This window comes from Eptesicus fuscus, chromosome 18, assembly GCF_027574615.1.
Source record: "Eptesicus fuscus isolate TK198812 chromosome 18, DD_ASM_mEF_20220401, whole genome shotgun sequence".
Taxonomy (NCBI): domain Eukaryota; kingdom Metazoa; phylum Chordata; class Mammalia; order Chiroptera; family Vespertilionidae; genus Eptesicus; species Eptesicus fuscus.
The window spans coordinates 3,756,807-3,784,586 of record NC_072490.1 but is presented as its reverse complement, the minus strand read 5'-3'; the positions used below and the strand labels follow the sequence as shown (position 1 = coordinate 3,784,586).

General features: G+C 54.0%; 1 protein-coding gene across 1 annotated transcript in view; it reads left to right on the top strand.

Annotated features, from left to right (window-relative positions):
- Positions 1–27,780, top strand: part of CNTN4 (contactin 4) — a 191,722-nt gene that overhangs the window by 127,899 nt on the left and 36,043 nt on the right. Inside the window, exons 6-10 of the mRNA XM_008155009.3 lie at positions 1,053–1,155; positions 2,488–2,672; positions 5,308–5,444; positions 6,764–6,893; positions 8,971–9,121. Of these exons, the coding sequence (XP_008153231.2) occupies positions 1,053–1,155; positions 2,488–2,672; positions 5,308–5,444; positions 6,764–6,893; positions 8,971–9,121 (706 nt within the window). The remainder of the gene's footprint in view (positions 1–1,052; positions 1,156–2,487; positions 2,673–5,307; positions 5,445–6,763; positions 6,894–8,970; positions 9,122–27,780) is intronic.

Below are 27,780 nucleotides of genomic sequence, written 5' to 3'. Positions count from 1 at the left end.
AATGAGCATTCTGTAGACAGTGCAGACTGCGCTGTCCCTCTCTGACCCAGGTCTCCACATCCTGCAACCAGGGTTGGAAATGCAGACCACACTGCATGCTTACTGACAACTCTGCCCCCAGACACAGACAGGCGGAGCAACCCGCCCCACGTGACCGCATAACCGCCTGCACCTTCCGTGTTAGAAAAGCGTTGTCTTCGGTGAGGGACCTCGCACAAGAAGCCTTGATGATACTCACCAACACGGCCACGGTTCAAGGCCCGGCCAGGGCGCATGCCCGGGTTGGGGCTCGATCCTATTCTTCTCTTATATTTTTTAAATATATTTTTATTGATTTCAGAGAGGAAGGGAGAGGGGAGAGAGAGAGAGAGAGAAACATCAATGATGAGAGAGAATCATGGATCAGCTGTCTCCTGCACGCCCCCTACTGGGGATCGAGCCCACAACCCGGGCCTGTGCCCTGACCAGGAATCCAACCGTGACCTTCTGGTTCCTAGGTCAATGCTCCACCACTGAGCCACGCCAGCCGGGCACTATTCTTTTCACACTGTTTCAGAACAAAAATCTGGCATTGGAGGCACTCGGTTACCTCGCCTGGAGTAATTTGGGGTTAATTCAGATTAGCTTGGACGTGGAAGAGGAGGGAATCGGTGGCCACAGATTGGCTGCTCACATGGTTTTGCTCACAGACACAATCCAGAGGGGGTTCTGTTAAGTATTTAAAATTTCCCGCCATGTGTTTTCCGAAAATGCCTTTGATGTTCCCGGTGACTAAGACTCTGTCCCTTTCCTCTATATATATATTTTTTATGACTGAAAAAATAATAACAACTATTTCTGCGAGTGACGTGGGAAGCATGGAGAACTCGGTCCTGGTGGGCGCTGTGACGCGTTCTCTGTTGCGTCCCGAGCCCGGAGCCACCCCTGCCGGCTGGCGATGGGCCTGGCCTCAGACGAGGGGCCCGCTGTGCCCGTGGCGCCCGCCGTGGGAGCTGCGGACGTTACGCGGGAAACACGCCCTCCGAGACTCAGCGCCTGGTCTTTATCCACAGGGGTGATGGGCGAGTACGAGCCCAAAATCGAAGTGCAATTCCCGGACACGGTGCCGACCGCCAAAGGAGGCACGGCCAGGCTGGAGTGCTTCGCGCTGGGCAAGTGAGTCCCGGTCCCTCCGCGTCCTCGGGGCTCCTGGAGGCCGCCTCGCCCGGGGGAGGGGTGGCTGTCATTCGGCAAATGGGCCCCCTTGCCGCAGAGAGGGAACCTGGGGTGGCCGGGGAGGGTCAGGCCGCCACCCTGACGTGGCCAGGAGGGCGGGGGAAGGGCAGTTCCGAAAGGGGTGCTGCCCACATTGACGACCTGAATGACGGCAACACGGGCCTTCCCTGGAGGGTGAACCTACAGACTCCATTCCGGTCCCAGTTTCCCGAGGAGGCACCGCACTTGCCTGGAATTTCTCTTTAAGTCGCCGGTCTCGGCCCGCTGCTCGGATAGACAGAGGAGACCCATAGCTCTAGGAGACTCTAGTGCCCAGGGCCGTCTAGAAATTACTCCCCTTCCCCAGGGCCTGCCGAGCAGCGCTGGCTCAGCAGCGCGGGGACTGGGGAGCGGCCCCGAGCGGTTCTGTCCGAGGGCGCAGGCCGGGGAGGATGGCCCCCAGGTTGCCAGCAGCCCTGCCGGCCAGGTTTGCCGTGAGCGATCAGAACTGCCATCTGACACGGAGCCTCAGGCCGTCTCTGCATGTTACCGATGCGTGTGAGCCTCTCCTTCCCCCCCCCCCCGCCCCTGCCCGGCAAAGCCAGGGCTCACTGCCCCCCGGCTCCCCTGGGCCCAGACGTCACTGAGGCGACCCTGGCCCGACCCTCGTGTCCGCACGCGGTCTCCGTTCGCGGGCAGCGGCGTCTCCAGCCGCCATGGAGGAAGTAGTTCCCTTTGCAGCTTCGGTTCCAGGTCTCATGGAAGGTTCTTTCCGTGTCCGTGTTTCTCAGTCATGACGCCATGCGCTACAGCGGTGTCTCGACTTTGCTACAGTGCCGTGCAGTGACCGTTCTGTTCCTTTTTTATGGACTTCAGAGAGGAGGGAGAGGGAGAGGGATGGAAACATCAGGATGGAGAGGATCGTGGCTCGGCTGCCTCCTGCACGCCCCACACTGGGGATTGAGCCCGCAACCCGGGATGTGCCCTGACCGGGAATCGAGCTGTGACCTCCTGGTTCATAGGTCGATGCTCTACCACTGAGCCATGCCGGCCGGACTGGGAAACGTTTTTTATTCTAATAGGAACACCACGTCCCTGGTAACACTAGCGACGTGGCGATGGGTAATGTGGTAACAGTGATGTCTGTGTGACATCGGGGGGGGGGGGGGGGCGCTCTCCAGGGCAGGCTTCTCGGTTTAGACCCAAGCAGGAAGAGGTGGTTGGGAGCTCAGGATCCCATGGACAGTCCTGCTTTCTCGCAGCTCATTCGCCGCTTTCTGTTCTCGCCTCCAGTCCAGTCCCCACCATCGTCTGGAGGCGGGCGGACGGGAAGCCCATAGCGAGGAAAGCCAGGAGACACCAGTCGGACGGGATCCTGGAGATCCCCAACTTCCAGCAGGAGGACGCGGGCCCATACGAGTGCGTGGCCGAGAACTCCCGAGGGAAAAACGTCGCGCGGGGACAGCTGACTTTCTACGGTGAGTTCCCGGGGTGGCGGAGCCTGTGTGGACCTTGCCACTGAAAGCGGAAGCTGGGGCTGGCAGTGGGCTTTGGGGAAGGGCCGTGCAAAGTAGGGCCATGCAAGACCTCGCTTGCTGCTGAACCCGCACCCCTTCCCTCCCGCACGCGTCACCCCCCCCCCCCCCACCGCGCTGGGTGTGGGGAAGGACGTGGGGCGAGGATGTGACGAAGCCGAGGAAGAAATCAGGCCGATGTGTTGGGGCGAGGCTGCTGCAAACACATCGCAAAGGGGTTGTTTTCCCTCCCACCATCAGCCGCAAGCCTGACACCGGAAACGTGTCACACCTCCTCCCAGTTTATTTTATTATTTTTATTGTTTTTTAAATCTCGATGCTTTTCTTCATTCGGATCTTGATTTGGGGCTCGTGTGAATCCTTGGTCATTCCTCCTCTTTGGTGGCGATTTCACGAACATTCGGGAACGCCCGCGGCCCCAGTGCGGCTGACCTGAGTGGAGTGGGCCAGAGCTCTCACCCCGGACATGACTTGCGTGCAGCTGCGCCTGTCCGCTCAGGTCATCCGCACGGACCCGGCTGTTACATGAATGTAGACCCTCCCGCACGTGGTCATCAAAGCAGCCCCCGCGGAACCCTGTTAGGGTACCTGTTTGGGATCCAGAAAGCGTTTCCCTCGGTGGGGCATCGAGTCCTACCAAATGGGAACGCGCCTGAGCCCGTCTGCCCGGGCGTGGGGAAGGAATGTATACATCGGCTACTACGCGGGAATGGCTCCGGTGGGAGCTGGGCTCCTGCCCAGGGCCATGTGGATGTGGATGACATCGTTCTCGGGCCAAACAAAATCCTCCACTTAGACATCGGCCTGCTGTCTTCGGTCACACATTTCATTCCCTCACCCCTCGTGCCTTGTCGGGCTTATGTGGCCCGCAGGCCGGACGTTCCCCACCCCGGAATAGAAAACACAGATATTTACATTACGATTCATAACAGTAGCAAAATTACAGTTATGAAGTAGCAACGAAAATAATTTTATGGTTGGGGGCCACCACAACATGAGGAACTGTGTTAAAGGGTCGTGGCATTAGGGAGGTTGAGAACCTCTGCTCTAGACCATCAGGGATAAACACCGTGGGCCCACGTGCGTTATAAAAAGGGAAGCAGGCCATGCTTCCTGCCAGGCACTGAAATGGACTTGGAACCGGGTGACCCGAAGGCATAAGAGAGAGGGAGGAAAGATTCCCGTCAGCCCAGAACTTGAGCTCCGAAAACTCCCCGCGGAGATGTGATTCATCCACTCTGAGCCGGCAGCAGCCGCGTGGGCCTGAGCCCCGCGTGGGCACTCTGCACTCCACTCGGCGTGTTAAAAGGAGGATTATCTCATTCTTTGCCGCTTATGTAAGATGCTGTTTCATTCCCCATCTCCCCGGGGCCGTGTCCAGACGTGCCCTTCTAAGGGAAAATGTTTCTATCATCGCAGATCGGGCTTCTGTGAGCTCATTTCACTCCCAGGACGGAGGGAGAGCCTGAGGATGTCTGGCAAAGGCTGACTTGGTTGTTGGCTGCCCCTGGGCCTGCACGGATGACCACTGGGCACTCCTGCCACGCCCCTTGACCTCCGTGACCCGCTGGAGCGGGCGGGCCCAGCCCTCTGAGGGTTCAAGGAGTGAGAACGTTGTACGGTCTTTGCAAAACCCTGACTGCCCTCCCTCCCCGGCCCACTCCCCTCCTCGATGGCCAGGTTTGAGCCCCAGCGCTCTGGGTTTTGAAGGAAAGCAACGAACGAGCCCAATTGTCCTGAAATCCCGTCTCTGCACATGGTTTCCATGTTTGCTTCTTGAGCTTCGACTTGCCACTGCTTCATACGTTACATTTTTTCCCTCCTCACTCTCTTTGAAAAGCCTGGCTTTGTTGGGAATAGTCCACACAGCTTTCTAGAACTCTCTCCGTTGCTTTGCTTTCCTGGGCTCTGTGGGGGGTCGGCGTCCAGCAGGTGGAAGTGAAACAGGTGCACCGTGGCCATCAGCCCCCGCCCCCCGCCCGTGCTCCCAGCAGAGCTGAGAAGGCAGCTGCTGGGGGGCTCCCTCTGCACGGCCGGCGGCGGGCACGGGGCAGCGGCCGGGGCTCCTTCGGGGAGGGAGGGCGCGGCCCTGCGTGCGTCGGTGGGGTTGGTGTCATGCTGTCTCTGAGAGCAGGCCCTCCGGCCTCGCCTGCCAGGCAGCACGGCTCCGTCACAGAGGATTGCTGAAACTGTGCTCTCCTCTCTGAAAACCACGAGACTGCTTCTCGGTGGCAAAGGGAGAAGGCATTCCTCAGGGCCCTGGACACGGCTGCTGGCTAAGGGACTTGTCCCGTGGTCTCCCGGTTTTGTTTGTTATCAAGCAAGTAAGATACAGCCCGTCCCGGCGTGGCTCCATGGTTGAGCATCGACTTATGAACCAGGGAGTCACGGCTCGATTCCTGGTCAGCCCAGGTGTCGGGCTCCATCCCCAGTAGGAGGCACCCGATCGATGTTTCCATCTCTCTCTCTATCCCTCTCCTTTCATTTCTTTCTAAAAATCAATAAAAACATATTAAAAAAAATTTTAAATAAGTTGAGCAGACACTGATGCCCATCTTTGCTTTCTAAACGGCTGCAGCTCAACCCAATTGGATTCAAAAAATAAGCGACATCCACGTGGCCATGGAGGACAGCGTCTCCTGGGAGTGCAGGGCCAGCGGGAGGCCCAGGCCCACGTACCGGTGGCTGAAGAACGGGGAGCCGCTGTTCGCTCAGGTAAGCAAGCGACCGCGCTCGGTGCCGACCGTCCTGTCTAAGGTGGCCCTGTTGCTATGGAAACAGGGAAAGGATGAGTCGTTTCCAAAATAATATGCAACCGGTTGCCATTAACAGTGAAACACGTGCAGGTAAGCAGACCCTGGCGGCCGGCTCGTCGGCGTCCAGACTAGAGCGTGGTCCCCCCACGTGAACGTCCCTGGCTCTGGGACTGGAAGCCATGCAGACGGCCCAGGGTGCGAATGTGTGCTGAGAGAGAGATCGGTGTGCAGCACGGGGAGTGGGCCCAGGCATCCAGATGCCCTGACAGTGCCGTCCCGTCACCCCTCTGCGGGAGACTTCGGGACAGCGGGGTGCAGTGGGCTCACCGGGCAGACGCCCCCTCTGCCTCCAGCATGCAGAAGGGCAAATTAAACACGAGCTCGGCACCTCTCGTGCCACATGGAGCAAACTCTGCAAGTGATGACGGGCTGCAGGCACCGGCCTGCAGGCCACCCCACCCCCAGCCCTGGGACAGGAGCTGCAATAGCCCCCGTGTCCCTGCAGGTCAGGGCTCAGAGAAGTCATAACAGCCACAAAATTGCTACTTGAGGGAAAAGCCAAACAAACCAAAATAACACCTTTTAAGAACAAGCCTGCAAACCAGTATTCCAAATCATATGCAAAATTTATTTTTTAGAAAGATAACTGACCTAAGAGTCCAACAAAGAAATAGGAATGTCCATGTATAATGCTCAAAGAGATAAATGAAGGAATCGTGTACATAATAAACAAGATATTTTGAAAACATAAGCAGATAGCCTGGACGGCGTGGCTCAGTAGTTGACTGTCGACCTATGAACCAGGAAGTCAGGTTTTGATTCTTGGTCAGGGCTCGTGCCCGGGTTGTGGGCTTGATCCCCAGTAGAGGGCGTGCAGGAGGCAGCCGATCGGTGATTCTCTCTCATCATTGATGTTTCTGTCTCTCTATCCCTCTCCCTTCTTCTCTGAAATCAATAAAAATGTATTTTTGAAAATGCATTTCAAACGTTAAGTGAATCTCTTCGGCAGACATATTCCTCTGAATGCGTTCGCTGTTCAATCAGGGAGGACTCCAGAGGGGCCTGCCATTTAAACCCCATCTTCCGGTTGATGTACGGGCTGTGGGTTCACCCTCTGACCTGCCCCACATTTAGCTGCCAGATAAATACATCGCGTTATGAAAATCGCTGGGATGGTGGCTATGTTCTTCCCGATCAGGCCCTTGGATGTCACATGCAGCCAGATGGCCTCAGGGTCCTGGCTGTAAGTCACCGTCCGTCTCCCTCTTCCTTCCACAGGACAGAGTTCACATCGAACAAGGCTCGCTCAACATCACCGGGGTGAGCCTGGCGGACGCCGGCATGTACCAGTGTGTGGCCGAGAACAGACACGGGGCCGTCTTCTCCAGCGCCGAGCTGAGCGTCATCGGTGAGTCCTCACGCGGGGCAGGAAAAATAAATAGCAACCGGTCAAGTCACTAAGCGAACCCGGAATCTGCCGAACAAAATGTTCCGTGCAAGAAAAGGGGCCGAGGAGGCTTGAGAGAGACGATGGTGCTGGAGGAACAGGAACATGTTCTACAAACTCCCAGAGGAGCCCTCGCTGGTGTGGCTCAGTGGATAGAGCGTCGGCCTGTAGACTGAAGGGTCCTGGGTTCGATTCCAGTCAGGGCACATGCCCAAGTTGCTTGCAGAGGGCAGCTGATCAATGATTCTCTCTCTCTTGATGTCTCTCTCTCTCTCCTCTCTTTTCCTCTCTGAAATCAATAAAAATATATTTTAAAAAATGATTGTGGGGGGTGTGGGGGTGCTATCAGGGCTCTCTCCAGAGGACAGGGGCTGAGCTAGACCAAGATGCTTGGCCGCGCGGTCCAGCTGACCCGGTCATAACAGGCACCTGAATTCGACAAGGGAGGAGCTGTCCCTAACTGCAGGGGGTGCCTTCCCCGTGGCCCTGTGACCGTGACCTGACTTTGCCAGGACCGTGCGATGGAACCCGGGTCGCTGTGCCCTGAGGGGTTTCTGTGTCAGGGTTCAGCGTCTGGGGACTCTCCCGTGGCGGGCGGAGAGGTCGGGAGGAACCCTACCCTGGCGGGAAGCTCGAGTACCTCAGGGCCAATTCAGGGGAGGCCCGGGCTTGAGCAATTATCTGAGCAATTTGGCTTTTACCCAGATGATCGGCTCGCCAATGAGAAAAACGTGAAGGCTGAGCTCCGCGTCACTTCACAGGGACTTTCTCCAGTGCCCATCTGTGTCTGCGCTGGATCCCTCGGCTCCCTGAGCCAGTTCACAGAGGAATCCGATGTGCTCGCACACTGGGGGTGCGGCCCGAACCCCGGGCTCTGCCCTGCCGGGGGATAGAACCGGGACCTCCTGGTTCATAGGTCGACGCTCAGCCCCTGAGCCCCTGCGGCTGGGCAGGTGCGGGCATGTTTAAGTCCAGCCAGGCTGGGTTCTGACAGGGTGCTGCTGGGACCTTCCCGTAGCGCTCATGCCTCCTCCTCTGTGACCGTCCCACGGAACAAGCCGGCTCCTTTTGCTGTTCCTCCCGGCCTCTCGGGTCCGTGTCTGGGAATCAGAACCAGTACAGGGTCCAGGCGGCCAAAGTGTCATCCCAGGAGCTTACGGACCTCTCGGGCGCACACGGAGGGTCACCCGCCGGCGGGTGTTAGAAGCCATCCATGGCCTGTTAGAAGCATCCAAAACCAACCCGACCATTGCGCCCGGGAGATGGGCAGGGGTGCGGTCACACCAGAAGTGACCGAAGCAGATCAGGAAAGCAGAGGGGAAAGGTGTGGATTTAGAATTCCGTCTTTGTTAGGACCAGACATTCAAGGCCGGCCTTGTCTCCCGGCACCTGTCCTGGGGGTGGTGGCCACGCCCACAGTGCAGTGCGGATGCTTTGGGAATGGGCACGTGCGCCCTCCGCCTCCTGTGAGGCTGATACGATGCTATTTCAAATCCCATAAAAGCAGAATATGGTTTTTTCACACACACACACACACACACACACACACACACACCCATGTGTTGTGCACAGTCTGATTTATGTAAACTCATTTCAGAATCCACGGCAGAATTCCTCCGGAACAGATGAGCAATGTCGGCCTACAGCCATGAAAATATACGTGTGTAGGGAGATAGAGTTTTAAGAAGGGAGTTTATTGTAACTCTATTTCGCAAAATACCCTTTTTTAAAAAACCTCTAGAGACTTGTTTTTACATTATTATGTCAATTCAGGTGTTTGCTGAGATGAGAATGAGCCCGGCCAGCGTGGCTCATTGGTTGAGTGTTGACTTATGAACCAGGAGGTCACGGTTCAATTCCCTGTCAGGGCACATGCCCAGGTCGCGGGCTGGATCCCCAGTGTGGGATGTGCAGGAGGCAGCCGATCAATGATTCTCTCTCATCATTGATTTTCCTCTCTCTCACTCCCTCTCCCTTCCTCTCGGAAATCAATAGAAATGTATTTTTAAAAAGAATTGTTGGCTGTCTTCTCTTCCAGCTGCAGGCCCAGATTTCTCACGCGCCCTCCTGAAGAGGGTCACTCTTGTCAAAGTAGGCGGCGCCGTCGTCATTGAGTGCAAGCCCAAAGCTTCTCCCAAACCCGTCTACACCTGGAAGAAAGGACGGGACGTGCTAAGAGAAAACGAGAGGTACTGTCCTGACATATGTTTAATGTTTGATTGGCCTGTCGTCGTATTTTGGTCCCTATTATGGTTCTGGAAGGGGGCATTCACTGTCTGGTGTTCATAGAGTAAGTGATAGGCAGAGAACTGAAGCTTGAGATAGGTGGTCTTTATCATCCTTCTTGATGTCCACAGCCCACGCCCTGGCTGATGTGGCTCAGAGATTAAAGTGTTGGCCTGCACACTGAGGGGTCACGGGTTCCATTCCCAATCAGGGCACGTACTTGGGCTGCAGGTTCCATCCCCAGCCCCAGTTGGGGTATGTGGCAAGGCAACCAATGAATCTGTCTCTCTCACATTGATGTTTCTCTTAATCTCTCTCTCTCTCTCTCCCCCCCGCTCCCTTCCTTCCTTCCTTTCTCTCTAAAAGTCAATGGAAAAAAATACCCTCCGGTGAGGATTAAAAAAAAAAACAACACACAAAGTCTGCAAAGCCTTCCTGCGTGGAGAGACAGCATGTGATGTCCAGGGATGAGCAGCCCAAATTACCGCTCTTAATTTTAGCCTAACCTTTTTATTTTTGGTAGAATTTCCCACCTTTCTCCATCCTTCTTCCTTTTGCATGAACGAGTTAATGCAGTTCTTCTTTGCTACGACACCCTCTCAAATATTATGTCTCTTGTTAGACTCTCCTTTTTTGAAGGTAAATATCTCTAATCCCGAAACATATTCTACAGATAACATGGTTTTGATTATTTTAATCACATCTTTTTGAAACAACAGGGTTTTAACTGATTTCTAAACTCTTCACCTGTGTGTTTCTTATACTTGAACTACATTTAGAATGCATGTCGTTTATACTATATATATATATATTTGTATATGGTGTTTTGAGGTTTTAGGTCAGATGTCAATTACTCATATCAGCAAATGGCAGGCATCTCTAAGACGTTTCCTTAGCTGTTATCCCTATAAAATGTACCTCCCCTCTCTGAAATCTGCTCGGTCTGATGGAAAATGGTAATTATGCAAGTGTGACCCACAAGATAACATTTACCAGCTGCATCCGTAATGCTTTTAATTGATGCTAAAGGTCAGGTACTCAAGGATGCAATGGGGAAGCCTGTAAAACGTTGAGTGCATCTACCCTTTACACCTGGGCACCTTTAGATTTGCATATGCAAATTAGATCGTTGCCCTGGCGATGTTATCCTTATTAATGATTTTGCAAACATACCTGATACGGTTTATAGATGGTGTGTTCACGCACATTTTAAGTTCATAATATACATCCCTTCTGACTTGTGTGACATCAAGAAAACAGTACAGAATAGATCGCTAGAGATTGGCGTGGCGGTCACGTTTGGAGCCCAGACAGCCCGGGTTGCTTGACTGTCGGTTGGAGCATCGTCCTGTACAGCAAAAGGTTGTGGTGTGCGTCTGATTCCTGGTCGGGGACACATTCGGGAGGCAACCAATTGATGTTTCTCTCTCTCCCTTTCCTCTCTCTCTAAAAATCAATAAAAAAATAGCCTCAGGTGAGGAATAAAAAAATAAAACTTAGAGCCCACGCTGAAACTGAAGAGCAGTTTCTTATTCTGCAGCCTAACCATTCGTTCCCTTCCTATTTCACTTCTGTATTTCCTAAAAGGTAATGTCAGGTCACTTTTGCTAGTTATGTATTTACACTGATGCCTAGTAAAACATAATTGAAATACAACTAATAGATAGTGCTTAGAATAATACTATATGTTTAAAGTCTTAATTAAACAATCCTATATAATAAAGAGGTAATGTGCAAATTAACCATCACTCCGCTACATAAGCCACACCCACCAGCCAAGCCACTACCACCAGCCAATCAGGGCGAGTATGCAAATTAACCCCATCCAAGATGGCTACAGCCACAGAGAGCAAGGTTTCCCAGGTAACAGAGCAAGCCAAGCTTTCCATAGCCATTGCAGGCCTAAGCCTCCACTCAAGCTACAAAGTTTCAATTATAGAAGGTAAACAAATTCAAACAAATGGCGGCAGAATGGAGCTTGAGAGAGCAGGCCAGGGTTGCCGGCAGCAACAGGGGAAGCAAAGCTTTCCGAACACCCTGGCCAGGCTCACCCGCTTAAGGCTACAAAGTTTCAATTGTAGAAGGTGAATTAACTGCCACAGAAATGGCTGCCGCCCCGGAGGGAGCAGCAGGCTTGGCTCCGCTCCAGGCTACAAAGTTTCAATTGTAGAAGGAAAATAAATTCCAGATACCAGGGCCTCCACTTGGGTTGCCAGGGGGCGTGGCCGGCCTGCAAACCACCATAGGCCCCTCGCTCAGGCCGCCCCATGCCCCAAGTGAACCCCACCCTGATCCGGGACACCCTTCATGGCAAACCACCTGGCCCCCACCCCTGTACCAGGCCTCTATCCTATCTAATAAAAGAGTAATATGCAGATTGATCATCACTGCAACACATAATATAGCTGCCCCCATGTGGTCAAAGATCCTGCCCCCATGTGGACACAAGATGGCTACTACAAGATGGCCAGCAGGAGAGGGCAGTTGGGAGGCACCCGGCCTGCAAGGGAGGGCAGTTGAGAGGGACCAGGCTTGCAAGGGAGGGCAGTTGGAGGTGATCAACCCTGCAGGAGAGGGCAGTTAGGGGTGACCAGGCTGGCAGAGGAGGGAAGTTGGGGGCAAACAGGCTGGCAGGGGAGCAGTTAAGCATCAACCAGGCTGGCAGCGGAGTGGTTAGGGGGTGATCAGGCTGGCAGGCAAAAGCAGTTAGGGGCAATCAGGAAGGCAGGCAGTCAAGCAGTTGGGAGCCAGCAGTCCTGGATTGTGAGAGGGATGTCCGACTGCCCGTTTAGGCCCGATCCCACCACGATCGGGCCTAAACTGGCAGTCGGACATCCCTTGAGGGGTCCCATATTGGAGAGGGTACAGGCTGGGCTGAGGGACAACCCCCTGCTGTGCACGAATTTCGTGCACCGGGCTTCTAGTCCTATATAATAAAGAGGTAATATGCAAATTGACCCTGACACTCTTGCACAAGATGGCCACCCCCATGTGGTCAAAGATGGCCTGCAGGGGAAGGTAGTTATGGGCAATCAGGCCAGCAGGGGAGGGCAGTTGGGGGTGACCAGGCCTGCAGGGGAGGGAAGTTGGGGCAACCAGGCCAGCAAAGGAGGGAAGTTGGCAGGGACCAGGTCGGTGGGGGAGCAGTTAGGCGTTGATCAGGCCGGCAGGGGAGTGGTTAGGGGGTGATCAGGCTATCAGGCAGGTGAGCAGTTGGGAACCAGCAGTCCCAGATTATGAGAGGGATGTCCGACATCCCCCAAGGGGTCCCAGATTGGAGAGGGTGCAGGCTGGGCTGAGGGACACCCCTCCCCAGTGCACGAATTTCGTGCACCAGGCCTCTAGTAATAGAAAGAAAAAGCATGGTCCAGAGGGCATGGCTCAGTGGTTGAGCATTGACCTATGAACAAGGAGGGCACATGCGAGGGTTTCGGGCTCCATCGCCTGCAGGGGGTGTGCAGGAGGCAGCTGATCAATAATTGGTGTCCCACACTTTCACCCATGTTTCATTGATCCAAACAAGTCACATGGTTTTGCCCAAGTTCAACGCAGCAGGGAGATACAATCTTACCATCTGCCTAGAAGAAAAGACACAAGCTAACATTTTGAACAGTATCCATGACTGCTGCCTCCACTGTAACTTAACCATTGCTACCGGTTCATTCAATGGCCTCTGGGAAAATGGTGTGTCGATACGGAGAAATCTATTTGATTAGTGGATTTCATTGATTGTTCTGACCTCGTGATGTACCTCTCTCTGCTGTCTCCCCTCGAGGGGCGTTTTTTCCTACTTCTGATTTGATTAATAGGGTTCAAATATCGCCTCGTCATTTTTCTGGCACTAATGATACATTTCAACCAAGGAAAGCGCCCGTCACTGCTCACGTCTTGCTGTTTACACCTGTCCCTGCGGTGCCCCAGTAGGACCCAGAGCAGCAGCACTGACGCCTCAGTCTCCCCCACTGTGGGGTGCCGTGTTCCCAGGGCGCTGCCCCTGTTCCCCCACACACACACACACACACTCAGAGCACATGGAGCAGATACATTGATGCTGGTCCTGGGAGTGACCAGGGGCTGGTAGATGTCATATGAGCTTCTCTTCCTCTCACTGTTTTAAGAGAAGCTAGAAATCTGGACTTTTATTTGAACTACCTTAACTTTTTCATGTCAGCAACTAATTTTTGTGTGTTACTGTTTGTACACTATGGACCACACACCCTTGGACCAAGGACGCTCCCCGGGCCCCTGGTTTTAACTTCTGAGAAGGACAAGCTCAGTCGCACGTCTCGTGGTTCCTGGGAAGGTTTTACTATTATCTCCTCATCGGCAGAGAATAAATTCTGCTGTTTTTCTCACTTTCACTCGGTTGAAGGAGACCCCCGATTAAGTGGTTGCGTGAGCAAAAGCAGTCCTACATAGCATCGGTGCTTGAGAAAGCTTAGAATCCCTGTTTTAGGAAAAAATTGAAATTGCTAGACCGACACAAAGGCAACATTCCTGGGGTGTTAGCTATAGCTTCTAGCTCACTGACTTGTTAGCCCCCTCTCTCTGAAGTGTTAAGAATTCTCAGACTCAAAAAGCAAGTCTTTAACATTTGAATTTTTAAACAGTATTAATCTCTTAAGTACAAAATACTGGTATCAACAGAGGTTTGGGAAAACAAAACTTTATGACCCCTAGAGTCTATATGTTGAAAGACTTGGCCAAATGCTACTTCCTAAGTGATATTTAATTTCAATTTTTACTAACCAACTGCTTAGCAATGAGTTTATAACAAAAATATAAGGTAGAACATTACCAGAGTTAATAAGGTCTTATCTTATTTCATCACAAGTATATATATTTATATATGTAGATAGATATATATTTATCTTGGTCTCTGTACATTCAGAAATACTGGTTTAATGCTCACATGTGAACTATTTTAAAAATATATATTTTATGTTTGGTTTTTCAAGCCTTTAGAAATTGAAATCCTATTCACACTGGCCTTATCTCTGTTAAGCCAAAGATCTAAATCGGGTGGGGAACGTCCGGCCCACTGGCCTGGCCCTGCTAAGGCATGAAGGTGGGGGCGGGGGCGGGTTTTGAATGAAATGTTTGACCAGCTACAGCAGGCTGATTTTTAAGTGGGTCACTTTGTGTGGCCCCTGAATGATGATACGTGTATCCACGTGGCCCTCGGCAGATGGAAGGTCCCCCACCTTGCTCTAAAAGAACCTTGATGCGCCCAGTGGATAGAGCGTCAGCCTGTGGACTGAAGGGTCCCAGGTTCGATTCCGGCCAAGAGCACATGCCCAGGTTGCAGGCTCAATCCCCAGTACGGGGCATGCAGGAGGCAGCTAGTCAATGATTCTCTTTCATCATTTGATGTTTCTCTCTCTCTCTCTCCCTCTCCCTTCCTCTCTAAAATCAATAAAAATATATTTAAAAAAAATAAAAATAAAAGAACCTTGATGCAAAAATCCTCAACAAAATATGAGCAAATCCAATCCAAAAAAGTGTGGAGAGAATTCTACACCACGACCAAGTGGGAGTCACCCCAGGGGTGCCAGGAGCAGGGGGTTCCGGGAGGAGCAAGCGCCGGTGCTCCCCAGCCAAACAGCCGAGGGAAGCGCTGGGCCGGGAACCTTGACCTGAGCACTCCAGGCCGCTGGGGACGGTGTCCGGGCGCCGTGAGGTCATCCACGCATCTCTCCCCAGGCGGGAACCCGCGCCCAGGCTCTCCCGATCCCCACAGCACCGTCCGATCGCGTCTAACGTGTGTGCGGATATCCCACCCCGATAGGAGTGGCATTCGGCGTCTCATCCGGAGGCACTGACGTCTGCTTCCGCAGTGAAATTACACCGTGGCTGTAATTGCCTGGCGTCCCAGGGGCCCTCGCAGGGGCTGACATCCGTGTAGTACAAGGAGGGGAGTCCCAGCGCAGGGCTGCCCCAGCCCGCGGGCGTTCCAGGCGGGAAACCCGGGCTGGGGGCGCCGTCTGCCAGGCGGAGCCCAGGGGGCACAGGTATTTGCCCGAGGCCCGCGGAGCGCAGCCCGCAGGAGAGTTACCGCTTCGGGCGCTGGGCTTCCCGCCTGGAGCCCCGTCCTGTCTGTGCTCCTGACGGAACCTGCCCTCAGGATCCCCTCACAGCCCCATCTCTCTTATTAGGAACGCTGCCCTGGGAGCAGTGATGTTATTGCAATAATTAGGAGCCGTCCGTCTCCATCGTCATGGAATCCCGCCTCAGAGGCACAACAACGTGCCAGCAGCCACGCATCCTGCTCAGATGGAACCTGGCCCTGCGTCCTGGGAGCGCTGTGCTGTTTTAACTGTGTGCGTGCGCGTGGGGGCACAGACACAGCCTCCCTGCTCTCCAAATACAGCCCAAGCTCCCCTACTCCCCCCGCCCCCACCTCCATCCGTCTGTCCCCGAGCCCTGGATAAGAGGGGTCGCTTTAAGGCCCCCGCAGGGTAGGTACAGAAGGGCCCACAGAGGTTTGTGTCCAGATGTCTGTGAGGATGCGCAGACCCAGGCCTCTCCCCGCAGCCTCCGCCCTCCCTGCCTCTGTTTGGTGGGTTATGGTGGGGCTAACGTGATGACCCACCTGTCCTCTCCTGCGGGCTGGGCAGGGGCTCTGCCAGGGCCTGCAGGTGAGGGCGCTGAGAGTTTATACGCAGGTTTGAGTACGCCCTCCATCTAAAGGCGGCTTCTCCCCGCAGATGCTGCGAAACCAGCAAAGCAGGAGCGACCCCTGTGTACGCAGGGGTCCATGTTAGTTCGATGGTGGTAAGAATTATAAACCGCCTCGTGCCGTCGGAGGAGAGAGGAGATGGAAACCACATGACCTCCTTGCTGGGGTTCCATAAACCCGCTGTGGCGACAGTGTTTGCGCACATGGACGAAGGCCATCCAGCGCACGCGGTCGCATGTGGCAGCACGAGGGACACGCAGGGAAGGGCCGCTCAGGGTCAGGCCGTGTCCGCCAGTGTGGCTCAATGGGTGAGGGTCGACCCAGGAACCAAGAGGTCACTGGTTCGGTTCCCCAGTCATGGCACATGCCCGGGTTGCGGGCTCCACCCCCAGTAGGGGACGTGCCGGAGGCAGCGGATGGTCTGGATGTTTCTCTCTCCCTCTCCCTTCCTCTCTCTCTAGAAATCAGTAAAGGAAAAAAATATATTTTTTGAAAGAAGTGACCTGGAAATAAGCACTTTAGATGATCAGAAGCTCTGCGGGCTGGGAGCTAGGCCGCGGGGCAGGAAGGACTTTGTGCGGACACAGGGGGACGGGTGTCCTGGGCGGGAGTGCTGGGAGATAGGCCGTGGGGCAGGAAGGACTTTGTGGGGACACAGCGGGACGGGTGCCCTGGGCGGGAGCACCCGCTGTGGCAAGGACCTTATTAGGAGGGAGGGCATTGGGTGCACTGGGAGCCCCAGGAAATGCACTGGTGAAGGAGGTAAAGGTATGGGGAGGGGAGGGAAAGGAAGGGGTTCTCGAGGAGACAGGAGGGCGCTGGACCCGGGGTCAGATACTGGGAGGGGCGGGGGGGGGGGGGCGGCGCTGGTCCGTCTGGCCGTGGGAGGAGGCGAGGGGGGGAAAGGCACAGGGAAGTGAGCCCGGAGGAGGGGTCCAGGAGTTTCGTGGTCAGCGTTGACCAGGAGGCGTTCCTCGGCCTCGGCCTCCCATTGTGACTCTTGTCAAGACCCTGGTTTTCCTCCAACCCCGGCCCCTCCTTCTCAGGTGTGTCGCTTGGATCCCCATCTCTGCAAGCGCCCAGCTGAGCCAGGGGCCAGTGTGCGGCTTCTGGTCTGTCGGTCCCCCCGTGGGAGGTGTCTTCTCTGCACCTCGTCATAGTCCAAGTGTATGTTTCCAGCCGGTTCTTCTCCAAACTCTAGGACAGAAGATTCCACATCTGCCGGGGCTTTGAGCCCCGTCCTGGGCAGGAAGCATTCCATCCTCAGTACAGAAGCCGCCCTTCCTCTCGGTGGCCAGAGGGGGGCGCAGGCGAGCTCTGCAGGGTATGGAAGGAACTCGCTGATTGACGGGGTCGTGGGTCCATCAGCTCCCTCGTTCACATGCTGTTCCACAGCAACCTCCTCGCCAAGGGCTGTGTCTACCCCCTAGATAACCATTTTAGAGCCAGCTTTCTAAGAATAAATAAGCCCAGCCCCAGCCGGTTTGGCTCAGTGGATAGAGCATCGGCCCGCCGACTGAAGAGTCCCGGGTTCGATTCTGGTCAAGGGCACGTACCTTGGTTGCAGGGTCCCCGGCCCTGGTCAGGGTGTGTGCAGGAGGTGACCTGTTGAAGTGTCTCTCTCACATGGATGTTCCTCTGTCTCTTCCCCCCCCCCCCCCCCGCCTCTAAAAACCAATGGAAGGATATCCTCAGGTGAGGATTAACAACAAAAAGAAGATGCTGGTGAGGCAGACAGGAGTTCAGGCTGAGAGCATCCAGGATGGATCCCAGCACAGCCCCCGCCCGGGAGGGCCTCACGTGGTGAGGAAGCCACGCGTCCGTGGAGCGGGTGCGGAGAGCTAGCTCTCCTGGGCATCCCACGAGCCCACGCGGGAAGCTAAAGCTGGACCCAGAGTCCCCTCGGGGAGCCTCGAGATCCGACAGCTCCAGAGCCGCCGGCACGAAGAGGCAGGGGCACCTCACTGACTAGTCCTTTCGCCCAAACAGCATCGGCGGCAGTCCCTGGGGACCCGCATGCCTACCGGCGAAGGCTTGTGTGAGAGCCTTGGAGGTGGGCACTGCCATCTGTGAGAGCCGCGGAGGCGGGCACTGACATCGGCCCCATGGCTGCGCCTCCCTGGCCACGCCGAGCAAAACACGTAGGCACTCCGCGCAGCTCATCGGCGCGGGAATAAATGTCATTACACGAAACGAGAGCAGCATCTCGACATCGAGAAAGGACTCGACTCCTTCCACGTCCTTCTAGGTCCCGGAACTGAGCTTCCGGGGGCGCGTATCAGAAACAGAGCCGGCAGTATTTTCCGAGCGGTTGCTCAGCGGCAGCAGGGGTTCAGTATGCCCATGGTGTCCATACAGTGCCCCGGAGAAGCGCTTCAAAAGTCTGAATGCCTCGCCCTGACTGGTCTGGCTCAGCAGATAGAGTATTCTGTGATGAAATGAAGAGCTTCGTTTTCAGCTGAATTTTCTTTGCATCTGTCACCTTCGGAGGTGTGGGCTCTGAATTATAAAAGGTTTCTCTTTTTGAACCTGTGGAGGTTGTTCAAGGCTTCATCCCTTCGGCCTGCGGCCTGAAGGGTCCCGGGTTCGATTCCAGTCAAGGCCACAAACTTCGGTTGCAGGCTCGGACCCCGGCCCTGGTTGGGGCGTATGTGAGAAGCAACCAATGGATGTGTCTCTCCCACGTTGATGTTTCTCTCGTTCTGTCAGCCTCCCTCCCTTCCACTCTCTCTAAATACCAATGGGAAAATACGAGGATTAACAAAACAAAACAAAGAAAAGTCCACATACCCGATCCTGTTTCAGTGCGATGGGACCCGTCCTCAGGGCCAGACGAGGGTCTGTGAATTCTTCAGGCTGGTTGCGACTCGGTGAGAGGCTGGGTCACATTTATCCCTCTGCACGGATCGTGTGCACAGCATTGAGGAGTGCTCCCTGGTTTTCGGAATTGGTATCCATAATCTTCTCGTTATCTATATACTAGAGACCTGGTGCACAAATTCGTACATGGGTGGGATCCCTTTGGGTGGCCTGGGGGGATCGAGCCGAATCCCGCAGTTCAACACCGCCTGCAGCTCCTACCTGCTGCTCCCGCTCATCCCTGCCCCACTGCGCCTGCCTCGGGCTCTTGCCCAATCAGTCCCGATCGGGAGAGACTCGCACCGCTGCAGCAGTGCTCGCCAGCCATGAGCCCTGTGTCTGGCGCCCTCCCAAGGGGAGTGGCCTGTGGGTTCGGGCCAAAACCAGCTCTCTGACATCCCCCAAAGGGTCCTGGATTGTGAGAGAGCACAGGCCAGGCCGAGGGACCCCACCGGTGCAAGATCGGGGCTGGAGAGGGACTCAGTAAGTTGGCCAGCTGGGGAGGGACCGTGGGAGAGCTCCAGGGCGTGTCCGGCCCATCTCGCTCAGTTCTGATTGGCCGGACCCCAGCAGCAAGCTAATCTACTGGTCAGAGCATCTGCCCCCTGGTGGTCAGTGCATGTCATAGCAACTAGTCAACCAGTCAACTGCCCCTTGGTGGTCAGTGCAGGTCATAGTGACAGGTTGAGCAGCCTTAGCATATCATTAGCATGTTATACTTTGATTGGTTGAACAGTCGACCGGTCACCGGATGACCAGACACTTAGCATATTAGGCTTTTATTATGTAGAATATATGCAAATTGCCCCCACGGGAGTTCAACCAGGAGACCAATCGCTCGCTATGACGTGCACTGACCACCAGGGGGCGGCGTGGAATGATGGAAGGCCCCACCCAGCAGCTGGCAGCCAGGGAAGGGAGGCCCTGGCCGGCAGCCAGAAGGCCCCAATCGGCCCTGATCACCGGCCAGGTCTAGGGACCCTACCCATGCACGAATTTTGTGCACCAGGCCTCTAGTTTTAATATAAATCATGTCCTCCCCAGTAGATTGGATGCCTAGCCCATCACACAGGTCATGGGACGAACTGGTCCTTTATCTTTAGACCATCCTATTTATTTCTGAGTGACTAAATTATCAAAAAGAAGTCTTGGGCTCATCAGAAATACTTTGGGACCTATGCAAATCCTCTGGCTTCTCCCAAAGGGAAATTCCCCCAAAGACACCTCCCACCTGTGAATTCTTTTCTCTCACCAGCTTTGAGAGTTTGCTGTCAGTGGAGAGGAAATAGATGGGAAAATGTTAAACCAGCTTCAGTAACTTTCTGGTTCTATTTAATTTTGGTACAACTTCCATGAAAATGCTTCGAGTATTTCAAAAGCAACAGCCCAGGCCCGGGCACCGTGCCCCGGACCTGGTCACGCACCTCTGTGGCTCTGCCTTCAAAGGCCTTTGAAATGTGTCTCCTGATACCCTCAGAAGAAGATATTCTGAAATGAAATGAAGAGCTTCGTTTTCAGCTGAATTTTCTTTGCATCTGTCACCTTCGGAGGTGTGGGCTCTGAATTATAAAAGGTTTCTCTTTTTGAACCTGTGGAGGTTGTTCAAGGCTCCATCCCGAGAGGAAATTGGTTTGAGATAATTCCTTGAAAAACGGTTTGAGGCATACACTTGTCACTTTGGTTCACGGTAGAACTTGGAGAATGTCATTTATAATAAGGATCGATGGCCCTTTAAAACACAGAACCTCTCTCTCTTAACCTTAAATACGTATAAGTATTTTTTGCTCATCTATCTCTCTCAAAAACAAGAACAAAACATACTTGAGGCAGCTTAAAATGCAAGATATATACAACCAGGCTATTAAAGTAGAACATTTAGACCATGTAGAAGAAGAGGAAAGCATCCTACATAATAAAAGGCTAATGTGCAAATTGACCAAACAGCGGAACGACTGGTCGCTATGACACGCACTGACCACCAGGGGTCAGTGTACTCCCACAGGGGGAGCGCCGCTCAGCCAGGAGCCGGGCTCACGGCTGGCGAGCGCAGCGGCGGTGGTGGGAGCCTCTCCCGCCTCCACGGCAGTGCTAAGCCATCAGCCAGATATCCCCCTGAGGGCTCCCAGACTGCAAGAGGGTGCAGGCCGGGCTGAGGGACCCCCCCCCACACCCCGAGTGCACAAATTTTGTGCACCGGGTCCCTAATGTATTAATAATGATTTAACTAAATACATATTAATATTTTGAGCTTCCTACTATCGCAAGCCAAAAGGGAAATCAGTGAGCCAATGAAATTCTTTATCTGAAAACTAGTCTTGAAAAGAGATGATTTTCTTCCGATATTAAATCATAAATTAACTTTATTCCTTGAATCCAGTAGCAGATTGATTGTGTTTTTAACTTGCCTAGACCCATGTCCTTTGTCAGTGCCATCCCACTCTGACCCTGAGCTTGGTCGTGGGACTTGCTTTGGCCAGTGGAATGTTAGCAAAATATATGCATGTGACTACTGCAAAAGTGCTTGCACACCCGAGCTTTTCCTGGCTGCTTTTCGAAACCTGTCACTGCCATGCAAGCAGGTCCAGGAAGCCTGCTGGATAAGGAAGAGACACATGGCCCAGGCACACCTGGCGCCCCAGCCAACAAACCATAGAAATGCTTGTCACTTACTTGTAAGCAATGGAGCTTGGGGAGGGGGTATTTGTTACGCAGTGATAGCTAACTGATGCACATCTTCAAACTCTACAATGGACAGTGTCTTCCACAGTAGTTTTTCGGCAACTCCAGAAATATCTTCAGTATCGCAAGTGACCACCCTTGAGAGCATGCATGGCTTACACAAAAATCAAATATTTTTATTTGCCTCAGTGCCTAGTTTATAAAGTGTTACCGAATTCCTGCCGGAGATAACGTACCCACCCCTGAACCAAACCTCCCTCAACATTAGAACACGGCCACCCTCGTGGCCACACAGAGCGGCTCTGTTTGATGGCCGGGGAGACGCAGGCTGTTGCTACTCTTTGCAGTGCTCTCAGCGAGGCCTGGAGAGGAGGAAGCAGCCGGGTGGTGGTTGAGCCACCGCGTCACGCTTTGAGGGTGGAAACAAAGCCATCTGCACAGAATAACCTTTGAGAAACGTTTTCTGAAGAGAAATTGGCCTAGAAAACATGCCCTAACGTTTTCCGTCTATTTGATACCGGAAATCTTTGTCTCCCTGCCTTTAGCGGCACCTCCTATAAAACCCGTGGCCTTTTTCTTCCTCATCAGAGTCTGTTCAAGCTCGGGGAGCATGTACTGGCAGAAACATGCCAGAGACAATTGCACTTGAAAATGTAAGTTACTACGTGCGAGACGTCATTGGAACCTTGGGAGTTAGTTATCGGGTGTCTGGACCTTAAACGTCATTTAGGCATCCCTCTGATTCTTAAATGCCTCCAAGAAAAGCGAGCCCGTCAGCTCTCTCGTGCTGAAATGCCTCCAGTGAAAGAAACTCATGCTGCCCTGGCCGGTGGCTCAGTTGGGTGGAGCATCGTCCCGTACACCAAAAGGTTGTGGGTTCGATCCCCAGTTGGAGTGCACGTGGGAGACAACTGATCCATATTTCTCTCTCACATTGCTCGCTCTCTCGCTCGCTCTCACTCCACCCCCTACCCCTTGCTCTCTCTAAAATCAATTTTAAAAGAAAGAAAGAAAAGAAAAGGAAGGAAGGAAGGAAGAAAGAAGGAAGGAAGGAGGAAAGAAAGAAAGAAAGAAAGCTCATGCCTGCCGTGGAGAATTGAACCCTTTAAGGAATTTTATTTATCAAAATGTTTATCCATAAACAGGGTTTTGGCATTGCGTTTGAAGCCAGCTCCCTGGTGTGGTGCAGGAGAAATCCCAGCTTACTTTCTCAGACATTTTTCTAAATGTTGGAAGGCTGCCCTCTCCTGTCCCCATAGTCCCCGCCCCCCAAGGCCTTTGTTTCCCAGGGCGAACGTGTCCGCATTCTTCGGTGGCGATGGACAGAAATGCCTGCCGCTAACGGAAGCCCGCGGGAATGGATGGGAGAGTGGGACGTGGAGGATGGAAGCTGAGGGGCACGGTGGCTCTCGGGGCGAGGACACGGGGAAGGTGGCCGCTGGTTCTTCACAGGACGGTTGGAGCGGGCTGCCCAATTGTCCCGGGCCATCAGTTAGTGATGAGCTGCCCCTGGGAATAAATCAGACTTCGAATTCTATTTCTTTCCCACTAAATCGGCTTAGTGATTGTATCGATTCTCCCACGCACTGCCCTCTGAGAACCGGGAGACGCGGTCCAAGTCCGCTCCTACGTGGCTCAGTGCGTCTCTGACTTTGAGGAGCATGCACATACTGAGGAATGTTCTTCAGGTGAAAACCCTGACTCAGATCGTCTGAGCTGGGGCCCGGGATCCTGCATTTCCTAGCAGCCCCCGGGCATCCCAGCACCGCTGGTCCGGGGGCCAGACTTGGAGAAAGGACCCAGAAATGCCGGGCTTCTCACAGGAACCCAGCCTGGGGCACACCTGGCAGGCTTAGTGCTCACAGCACCTGCTTGTCCATTAAGCTGGTTAAGTCCCTAAAGCAGGGGTCTTCAAACTTTTTAAACAGGGGGCCAGTTCACTGTCCCTCAGACCGTTGGAGGGCCGGACTATGGTTTAAAAAAAAAACTATGAACAAATTCCTATGCACACTGCACATATCTTATTTTGAAGTAAAAAAACAAAACGGCAAAAACACCCGCATGTGGCCCACGGGCCGTAGTTTGAGGACGCCTGCCCTAAAGTGACTCAGTGCTTCATTTATTTTTTTTTAAGTATATTTTTATTGATTTCAGAGAGGAAGGGAGAGGGAGAGAGAGAAACATCGAGGATGAGAGAGAATCATGGATCGGCTGCCTCCTGCATGCCCCCTACTGGGGATCGAGCCCGCAACCCAGGCATGTGCCCTGACCTGTAATCGAACCATGACCTCCTGGTTCATAGGTCGACACTCAACCACTGAGCTACAGCCAGCCGGGCCCCATGCTTCATTTATTGGTGAGGAAACCAAGGTTCAGAAAGATTAAAATTTCTCCTTCATTCAACACTCATTCGTGACACAGCTGAGAGTTTAACTTGGGGTCCCCCACCCCCCGAACAGTGATGGTGCACCTTCCACCCGGGTGCACGTCACATCCCTGGCGCATCCATTCAGCAGGCGCAACAGGTGCGCCGGCGACATCCACGCCACAAGGGCCCAGTGACCAGAGCAGCGCGGCTGCTCTCCTCTTGCCTCCGCGGAGCCTCTCAGACGGCAGGCGCCCGGGAACACCTGTGGCCGGGTGCCGCCCAGGCTGCACGGAGCAGACCACGCCCAGAGGACTTGGGGTTCCCTCGTCTCATCATCGGAGAGGCTACAAAAATGAGGAAGAGGACCGATCTCTTCATAGCTAATGATTCGGGCTCCTTCTGAGATGCCCAGGGGCCCATGGGCCCAGGATGGCCCAGGAATGGCTCGATGGATAGAGAAACTCAAAGGCCTGTGGCAACAGCCTCTTCCCAGGCGGGCTTTTCCCTGTCCTCTGCCGGGCGACCCTCGGGAATGACCTGGAAGTGATCCGGTGATAGCACAGGAGCTGGCCGGGAGCCCAGCGCACCACGATGTACATTCGCCGAACGTTTTCCAGACCAGGCCGGCTTGTCCGCGTCACGTAAAGACGGCGTGTGATTCTGGGGGGCTGGGAATAAGTCATCTGGTAGCCGTGGAGACCCTGGAGCGCGTCGCCAGGAGAAAGACGCCGTGGAAAAGTGCAAAGGCAAACTTCTGCTCTAAAAGTAAATTGGATGCTTCGTTTCATAAAAGGCAAATTGTTCCTCATCCCTGGGGACTTCACTTTCCAGTGACTTTTAGGCGTTTCTTCCTCCACGGGGACTTGGGGAACGGCAGGACATTCCGACTGCAGTGGGACCAAGATGCTGTGAAGCCTGGCCGGTGCGGCTCAGTGGATAGAGCACTGGCCTGTGGACAGAAGGGTCCCGGGTTCAATTCCGGTCAAGGGCACGTACCTGGGTTGCAGGGTCGATCCCCGGCCCTGGTTAGGGCTCATGTGGGAGGCAACCAATCGATGTATCTCTCTCTGTCTCTCCCCCTCCCTTCCGCTCTCTCTAAAAATCAATGGGAAAATATCCTCAGGTGATTAACAACAACAGGAAAAGACGCTGTAAAACCTTGCAAACTGGGTGGTAAGCAGCAGCGAGGAGGAGACCGGCTAGAGGCTGTCCTGTCCTGCTGCGCCCTCTGCGGTATCCTGGAGGCCGGTGCGGAAGCCGCTGAGGCTTTGCTTGCGGGAAAAGCCGGTTTCCTGGTTTCCTGTTCGAGCTCGGGGTCTAATCGCAGCTCTAATTCACGGCCGGCTGCTCGTGATGCAGACCTCCCGCGGTTTCCGTTCTTCTCATCTGCTTCCCCGGGCTGTCTGACCGCTGCCAAGCGAGTCTCCCACGTCACTTACCATTCGGGTCTCCTCAGTGTTAAGAGTTGAACTCGCTGTCAATGTCGGCGTTTTTCATCCCGCGCTGTAACTCATAAATGTCCGTGGTCATTCTCTTTCTTGGTTTTGGACTTTGGTCCTAACTCTTGGGCGAGAAAGAACATTTCTATTCCGTTCCCTGTCTCGCCCTGATCCCCGGCCCAGGCAACCCCGTCTCACAGTTCTGTGTCCCCTGACCTGAGATATTGGGCACAGATCAAGCGACAAAGGCAGGCTTTGTTGGGCTGATACCAGCCAGTCTCACTTCGTTATGATCAGCATTATCCAATGTGAATAATTCACGGCGCTGCCCTCTTTGAAAAGAATTGCTGCGCATTTGGTGTGATGCTCGAGGTTACCCCGTGCTTTCAGGATTCCTAACTACATTCCTTTCATCATCCTTCCCAAGTTCCACCTTCCCGCGAGAGCCTCATGGACCAGATTTTTGAGGAATGTGGTCTGCCGATTCTTGGAGAAAGGTGTGCGGGGAAGCCCTGCGTGCACAGGCGGCGCGCACACGGTCTGATATTATCCTGTGCTTTGCTGTAACTGGGTCAGATTCACAGCGATCTGTTCTTTTTAACCACCCCCCCCCCACCCCCAATCCTTGTCAAACTTCCCTGATCACTGACATACCTGAGTTACTGTCTCTACCCCTGGACCAGACACGTGTGTTTTTTAGAGAGAGGGCGTCTGACTCGGCACACAGTACATCACCTCCTGCAGGGAGAAGCGGCTGTCCCTCCCCCTCCCCCCCCCCCGCCCCATCCCAGGGAATTTCAGACCCACAGAAGACGGGCAGATCTGGAATTCTGCCATAAATAGAATCTCTCTCGCTTTGTCCGAGGCTCTAAGCTACAGACACAGAGGAGCTGGCCTGCCAGTCCCATAAATCACAGCTGGCCGGTGGACACCGGAGCTTTAGAAATGCTGACCTTTGCTTTTGGGGCCCAGGCTGGATCCCCAGTAGGGGGTGTGCAGGAGGCCACCGATCCATGATTCTCTCTCATCATTGATGTTTCTCTCTCTCTCTCTCTCCCTCTCCCTTCCTCTCTGAAACCAATAAAAATATTTTTTAAAAATAAAATAAGAGATTATCTGGCCACTGACTGATTTTTAATTATTTTTTTATTGATTTCAGAGATGAAGGGAGAGAGAGAGAAATATCAATAATGAGAGAGAATCATTGACTGGCTGTCTCCTGCGCACCCCTCACTGGGGATAAAGCCCGAAACCTGGGCACGTGCCCTGACCGGGAATCGAACCGTGACCTCCTGGTTCATAGGTCGACACTCAACCGCTGAGCCACGCCGGCCGGGCCAGGTGATCCATCCCTTGCTTGCCTGTTGAGAGGGAGACAGGAACCCATCATCCCCTCTACGTTGTATGTCAGAGGGACTCGCTTACAAGGGCCGAGTCCGCTGTGACCCGGAGGCAGGCGCGGACACGCCGCCCCTTCCCCATCTCTGTGGCTTCCGTGCATCACGGCTCAGAAAACCCTGGTCCCCGTTTGGGGACGACCCTCCCACAGGCGGTGGGTTATTGTGCCGGTGGCAGCTTTTGTCACCTGTCACTCAGGCCCAAAAGCAAAGGTCAGCATTTTTAAAGCTCCGGTGTCCACCGGCCAGCTGTGATTTATGGGACTGACAGGCCAGCTCCTCTGTGTCTGTAGCCCAGAGCCTCAGACGAAGCGAGAGAGATTCTATTTATGGCAGAATTCCAGATCTGCCCGCCCTCTGTGGGTCCGAAATCCCCGGGGACGGGGCGAGGGGGGGGCCGGGGGAGGGGTGAACAGCCGCTTCTCCCTGCAGGAGGTGATGTACCGTGTGCTGAGTCAGATGCCCTCTCTCTGTGTGGGGAAAATGGAGTCCCGGGTCCCGCTTTTATTTTTACTCCTCTCTGCTTTGTCACTTTTTACTTTTCTCTGATACCATCCATGATTTCAAAAGAGACCCCCACCTGCTCTGAGCCAGGAGCGTATTTACATTTCCAGTTCCTTTTATCTCCTTCGATCACTGTCCACGAGTATTCAGAGGAGCACCAAGTTCAATATCAAGCTAATAGCTACCGGTCGGCCTGTGCCGCGCCAGCACGGCCAAGGGTGAGCCTGAGGAGGGGCGGTGAAGGATTGGGGAAAAGACAGACAGGAGAATACGGCTGGGGCTGGGTGGATCTCCCGTGCCTGGATGAGGACACAGAAGACCCAGCCTGCAAGCCGATGCTTTATTTCATAGTCTGGTTAAAACAGGGTAGATTAACATGTATACAGATGTTCTTGTTTTGGCAACACTTGCTGCACCTCCCACAGCCCATTAGCTACTTAGGAAGGAATTGGGGGGGCTACAAGGTCAGGCTTAATTATGCTAGGAGAGCTCTGCCCTCCAGGCTGAGGCCCTGCCACAGGTCAGCCGGAGGCTTGACCCTAGAGCCACCCCCTGCATCGGCCAATAGGCTAAGGCGGGGAAACTAAAATGAAATGGAAACTTCAAAACCTCATGTAGAAACAAACATGGCCCTGGCCGGTGAGTCTGAGGAGTGGGGGCTGCAATCCAATAATCCAGTTTGTGTTTTAAAAGATCA